The following is a 6,177-nucleotide window of genomic DNA, read 5'->3' as shown; positions in this document are numbered from 1 at the left end:
TATCCTACTACTACTACCCCCCGTTTTTATTCACCAATATTTTAATCTTTGGTGCTGAGAATTACATACATGCATGACCAGATTCCATATATTGTTTGAAAAATCTGTGACTATAGTGAAATGGCGTATTTATTTGTCCTATAACATAGTTTTATTGTTGCTCTGTTGCATTCTACAGGAGCAACATCATTGGTGGATGATTTAAATGCTCAGCTGTGGGTGACAGCTAAGTGCCACAAACACCAGAATCACAGACCAGTGTTGACCACATACACATTTCCATCTTAGAGCCCTAGATTTGCTGTTAACCTCTGACTGGGTTGACCTGTCTTGTTTACATTTTTTCATCAGCATTTTAATAATGAACTGGGATTTATGAATCCAGGTCTTGTTATATATATTTTTATTGTTGCACGTGTGATTTTACTGCCTGACAAACACCAGGATGTGTTGTACACTACGCTAAATACATAAAACAGTCTGTATTATTTCCTCCTGTGCTAGATCTGCAGCTGATGCCTTCAGGTGCCCTGGTAATTCTGCTTTTCCAAACCACAGGGTACTGTTCTATCACCATTCATTAAATGAACGCAACATAAGAGATGCAAAAACACGTGTTTTAATTTTGACAGCGACTACTATTAATATTTACTATTAATATCGGAGTTTGTTAAAAACAAGGTTAAAGCACAAAAGTCAGTAATTGAGGTAAATCCTATATTCGTGAAGGCGCCTGGCGCTTTTAACTGACGTCACGCATGCGACGAAGTTCGACGTGTGTTGTCAGCTCGTTCATTTGGTTGTCGTTCTTTTGTTTGTAGTCTAAATATTTAGGTAAGTTTTTAGTTGGTTTATAGTAAAGTAAACAAACAGAAACATGAGCGAGCACTCACCGGCGGGCTGCTCCCCGGTGAGTGAGGAGAAACGTGGAGCTTCGGTCCAGCCGGAGAACGACGGCAGCACCGGAGGAGACTCCAACATGTCCAAGAGGCAAAGGAAGAAGCTTCTGAAGCAGCAGAAATGGGAGGAAGAGAGGGACATGCGGAAGTAAGGACACTCATTTACAGGGGGACGAGTAGGGGTGAAACAGAGGAAGCTCTTCGGGTTTCACCCCAACTCTGCTTAAGCGAACCAAACCCATCAAAACACCTGCCACCATAATTACTTTTATCTACTGAATTTTCTGTGGTCATCTCCAAGTTTAGGTCCTCCAACACCTCTCTTACCCATGGTGTCCCACAAGGTTCTGTGCTGGGGCCTCTGCTCTTCCTCCTCTATCTGCTTCCTCTTCAGCACATCCTGAGCTCCTTCAAAGGAATCTCCTACCATCTTTATGCAGATGACATCCAACTGTACATCTCCTTTAAGCCCCATGAGATGTCTAAGCTGCAGCTGTTACACACCTGCTTAGACACTATCAAAGCCTGGATGGTGGGAGCTTTCTTCAGCTGAATGAAGATAAGACTGAGATCCTCATCTGTGCCCCAGACAAGCTGGTTCCCAAAGTCAGAGACTCTCTTGGTCAGCTTGCTTCTCACACCAAACCTTCTTTCAGGAATCTTGGCGTGACCTTTGACCCAGCTCTCACCCTGGATTCTCATGTCAGTTCTCTTGTTCGCTCTTCCTTCTTCCATCTCAGGAACGTTGCTAAGCTGAGTCCCATTCTGTCCCGCTCTGAACTTGAGACAGTTCTCCACACCTTCATCTCCTCACGCTTAGACTACTGTAACTCTCTTTTCACGTGTCTGAGCAGAACCTCCCTGAACCGTCTACAGGTGGTTCAGAACGCCTGTGCTCGGCTTCTGACCAAGTCCTCCAAACACACCCACATCACCCCGCTTCTCCTCCAGCTTCACTGGCTGCCAGTCAACTTCAGGGTTCATTTCAAGATCCTGGTTCTGGTCTATAGGGCCTTACATGGACAAGCACCATCTTACATTGGTGATCTTCTTAGTCCCTACACCCCCAGCAGGTCCCTGAGGTCCAGTGATCAAAGCCTACTGGTTGTGCAGCACCAGGCTAAAGGTCAAAGGTGACAGATCATCTGCTGCTGTGGCCCCCAGACTCTGGACCTCTCTCCCCCTGAGCCTGAGATCAGTGGACTCAGTGGTCTCCTTTAAAAAGCAGCTGAAGACTCACCTGTTCAAGCTGGCTTTTGTATGACCTTCTTCACCTCTCTCTCTTTATTCTGCTCTCCCCACCTATCCCACCTTCCTCAGGATCCACTGATTTCCCTCTTTCCTATTCACTCTCTCTCTTTCTTTACATTTTTTAAATCACAATTGTCTATTTTTGCTCATTTTAAATATATTTTTAAAAATTTTCTAAATGCTTTTTTATATTTTTACATTTTTTTTGTTTTTGTGAAGCGCCTCGTGATTTTTATCTTGTGAGGCGCTATAGAAATCATATTTTCTTCTTTTTCTTCTTCTTCTTCTTTAAGATGGGTGTAGAAAAAGTGGAGGCAATGCAAAAATGTATTTAAATCAAACTAATCCATTTGAAACAGTTGGATGTATAAAAATGTATATTCAGGAACATTTATTTGATTTCCCAGACAGCTGCTTGTGTTTGAGTCGTCATGGAGTAAACAGGATGATCTCTAATCTGTCAACAAGATGTTTATGTTTATTTATTTAGCAGACGCTTTTATCCAAAGTGACTTACAATTTATAACCTATAGGGCATGTTGTGATCTGTGGGGGAAACCCACGCATACACGGGGAGAACTCGCAGCTCCACGCAGATTTTGTGAACCCTCTCGTCAGGAAAAGGCAGTATCTGGTTGTTCTCAGTTACAGTGAATCTAGATCACCTTTTCCACATGTTATGTTTTGGCCTCATTCCTCAGATTTCTACACAACATCCCATAATGATGACAGGGCTTTGCTAATGAGTACAAAAATTAATTTGTACCTCGTATTCTCAGTCCCGTGAAAATGTTGCTTAGATGTACTATTTTGTGATCTGCTGGTTTCCCTGTCCTCAACAGAAGCTTAACCAGGTCAGATTTGAAAGTTGCATAGTTTGTGGTCCGCTGAGTGAAGCCGACCCCACGCGCTCTGGTGGAGTGGTTAGTACATCACTGGTGCAGATTTGGGCCATTAAAATTCTTGTTTGTGTCGGTACGGCTTTAGAAATAATCAAGATTATTTAAAGGTGCATTATGGAAGTCTGACAGCCAAAACATGTGTAGAAATAATAAATGTCTTCTTCATACATTCTCCTGCAGTGCCCTGGTCCTGTAGAATGAGCCCTGGCATTTTTACTGTGATTGCCTGTTTTTCTGTAAAATCACAGAAAAAGAGAGATGCTCGGGTCGAGCAGGCTGCTTCATGCGCGTTCACGCTCAGGCATCGCCCGTAGCATTTGCTATCCGTAGCTTTAGCAGCAGAGAGAGAGGCAGTGCCACTTTGTCGCTGTTCCTAACGCCTAGTGACAAAGCTAGCTACATTTCTGAGGACCCTTAGCTACTTTCTGTAGAACTTTCTTCTAGATATTTCCTGTAGATTAGCAACAAAACAGCCATTTTCACTCCGAGCCGTTCTTTGAACGTTGTTTCAGCTGTCATCAAGGATATAAATGTAACAGATACTGTGAATGTCACTGGTGCTTTAGCTCATCTAGTACGACGTCTGACTCTCGTGTAGAAGACCTGGGTTCGATTCTGGATGTGAACATAGTTCATTTAGAGTGTATTTTTTACATTAATGGTATATTTTTTACAGTAAGACGCCCAAATTTTTATTTGGGACTCGCTGAACGGCATTGAATTCACAGATAAAAAAGATGTGGGTTCAACTTTCATTTTGGAACAATTTTTCAAGCAAGGGAAGGGAATGATCTGAGCATGCAGGAGGACTGACCCATCATAAACCTTTGTCGGCTGTGCTGAAGAGAAAGGTACAGAACCAAATTATTTAATTAATTAGCTGTGTGTTCTCCTGTCCTCCGGGCCACACACACACACACACACACACACACACACACACACACACACACACACACATACACACACACGGGACTGTCTCAGCTGTTATTTTCGTCAAGGAGTGTGCACGTACAGCATGCGCGCCTCGTGCACGAGCCTACTATTGAAGCTGCCGTTACGCTTTTGGCCTGAGGGGGCGATCGTGAGCATAAAAATTCAAAACTCCGTAAAGTCCCTTTAAAAGGTCATTTTGGGTCACCGTCCCCTCAGGGTGTTGTGTGCAGAATCTTGAGGAATTAAATGAATTGAACTCATTTTAGAGAAAGAGTGTAACGTAACAAATGTGGATAAAACGATGTGCTGATTGGAGCTGACCAATGTGTTTAACCCATCCTGTGCGCTGCGCCACCTCCAGGCAGAGAAGAAAGGAGAGGAAGCAGCAGCGTCAGCAGCAGAGGCAGAGTAACCGGGAGCAGGAGAGAGGACACGGGCCGAGGAAACGTCTTCGCAGAGATGTGACGCCCAGCTCTCTGAGGCTGGTGGTGGACTGCAGCTTCGATGACCTCATGCTTATTAAGGTACACAGGTGTGAAGGGCAGGTGTACCCAACATGTTTTGAGTGAGTCAGACCTGGGTGTTTGTCTGGTCCTGCTTCTTTACCAGACCACCTGCTTACTGATCCTGATGCTTTTCCAGGACATCCGGAAGCTTTACAAGCAGATCCAGCGTTGCTATGCTGAGAACAGACGAGCCTCGCGCCCCGTCCAGGTCTGTAGTTCGTTTTTTTATTAGAATGGACATTCTAGTGCGGCTACGAAACCGACGCTTGTCTGCCTTCTTCAGTTTTATCTAACCAGCCTGGGAGGACAACTGAAGCAGAACATGGATGAAAAGGATAAGGGATGGATTAACTGGAAGGTACCTGCATCCAATCTACACCTGCTCCATCAGAGGGGAGGGAGGGGTGGTCCTACAAGTGTCTTTAGGTTTCCAGAGAGACGCTAGGTCTTCATCTAACCACACACTGGGTTCCTGGTCCTTGTTTGAGGACTTTCAGGTAGTCATTGTTTCTATTCTAGGGTCGTCACGGTGTGAAAATGTAACCTCACGGTTATTGTGACTAAAATTACCACGGTTTTCGGTATTATCGCGGTAAATCGTGTTACATTTTCAGACAATTAAATAAACCCTGTATATCAGGAAAATATTGTCCTCAGTTTGTGACTAAATTTTGCCTAAAATGTGTTATTTTGTAATTATGTTGTTTCTTTGTTTACAATTGTTCCCCTTTAGTCTTTAAAATACCAATATTTGCCCATAACTTCTTATTTTATGTCTGTTTGATGTCATCATTTAAAAATATTAGACCAGATGATCTAATATTTGTTTGCTCTTGTACTGTTGTAAAAACACTCCAGTTAAAATTCCTCAGTGAGGCAGAAATAACAACAATAGAAATAGGGTTGTCACGGTAACCGGTGTAGCGGTAAACCCCGGTAAAAAAGTTGACAATAATAATAATAACTGTCTTCTTTTTAAAACATATATTATCTCGGTGGGTTACCGTGGCTGCGGTGTAGGCGCGGTGACCCTTACCAGCCACCATGTCATCTGCTGAAGTTGCCGGCGGCACATGCGCACTTTGTTGTTTACAACCAAAACTTTCTTGAAGCTAAAGCTGAAATAATGGCCAAAGGAGGAGACGGCAGCGCTCAGGACATTTATTATCCCTCAAAGAAGACAAAGTGGGAAGTACGGGCATTTTTTGGATATGTGAAGAATGCCGAGGGACAGCTGATAGAAGACGGCTATCCTGTTTGCAGCAGGTGCAGAAAAAGTGTCTGTGAAAGGCAGCAACGCTTCAAATCTCATGGCACATCTGCGTGACCATCACCCACAACTCTACAGTCAACGCAAGGCAAGCTAACGTTAGCGTTTTAGCTAAAATGCGTGATCCGAGGATTTGGGTTGAGGGAGAATACAACGAGTCGCTATATGAAGCAGCTGCAGCGCCGCTACCTGCATATAAACCGTGTCGCGGACACCGCCATGTTGAAATGACGCTATGCATTACGGGGCTCCCAGGGGCAGATAAGAGTTGGTCTCTCTCCGAGAATAATTATGAATTTAACAACGATTACTGCCTGATGACATTTTCCCACATCTGCAAAGCTCACTGGAAGGACACAAACCGAGGACGATACTTTCCTGATATAGGGTTTATTACTCAAGTAAGGGTAAAAAAT

The 6,177-nt window shown here is 43.8% G+C and overlaps 1 protein-coding gene across 1 annotated transcript in view; it reads left to right on the top strand.

Moving 5' to 3' along the window:
• The first annotated feature begins 656 nt into the window (after window positions 1-656).
• trmt10a (tRNA methyltransferase 10A) overlaps window positions 657-6,177 on the top strand; it is a 9,695-nt gene continuing 4,174 nt past the window's right edge. The window contains exons 1-4 of the mRNA XM_054733780.2: window positions 657-1,047; window positions 4,347-4,509; window positions 4,628-4,699; window positions 4,775-4,849. Coding sequence (XP_054589755.1) covers window positions 878-1,047; window positions 4,347-4,509; window positions 4,628-4,699; window positions 4,775-4,849 — 480 coding nt within the window. The 5' untranslated portion in view covers window positions 657-877. The remainder of the gene's footprint in view (window positions 1,048-4,346; window positions 4,510-4,627; window positions 4,700-4,774; window positions 4,850-6,177) is intronic.

Source organism: Nothobranchius furzeri, chromosome 3 (genome assembly GCF_043380555.1).
Source record: "Nothobranchius furzeri strain GRZ-AD chromosome 3, NfurGRZ-RIMD1, whole genome shotgun sequence".
NCBI classification, from domain to species: domain Eukaryota; kingdom Metazoa; phylum Chordata; class Actinopteri; order Cyprinodontiformes; family Nothobranchiidae; genus Nothobranchius; species Nothobranchius furzeri.
Note: the sequence above shows the minus strand (reverse complement) of the source record. Positions and strands in the feature narration are given on the sequence as shown.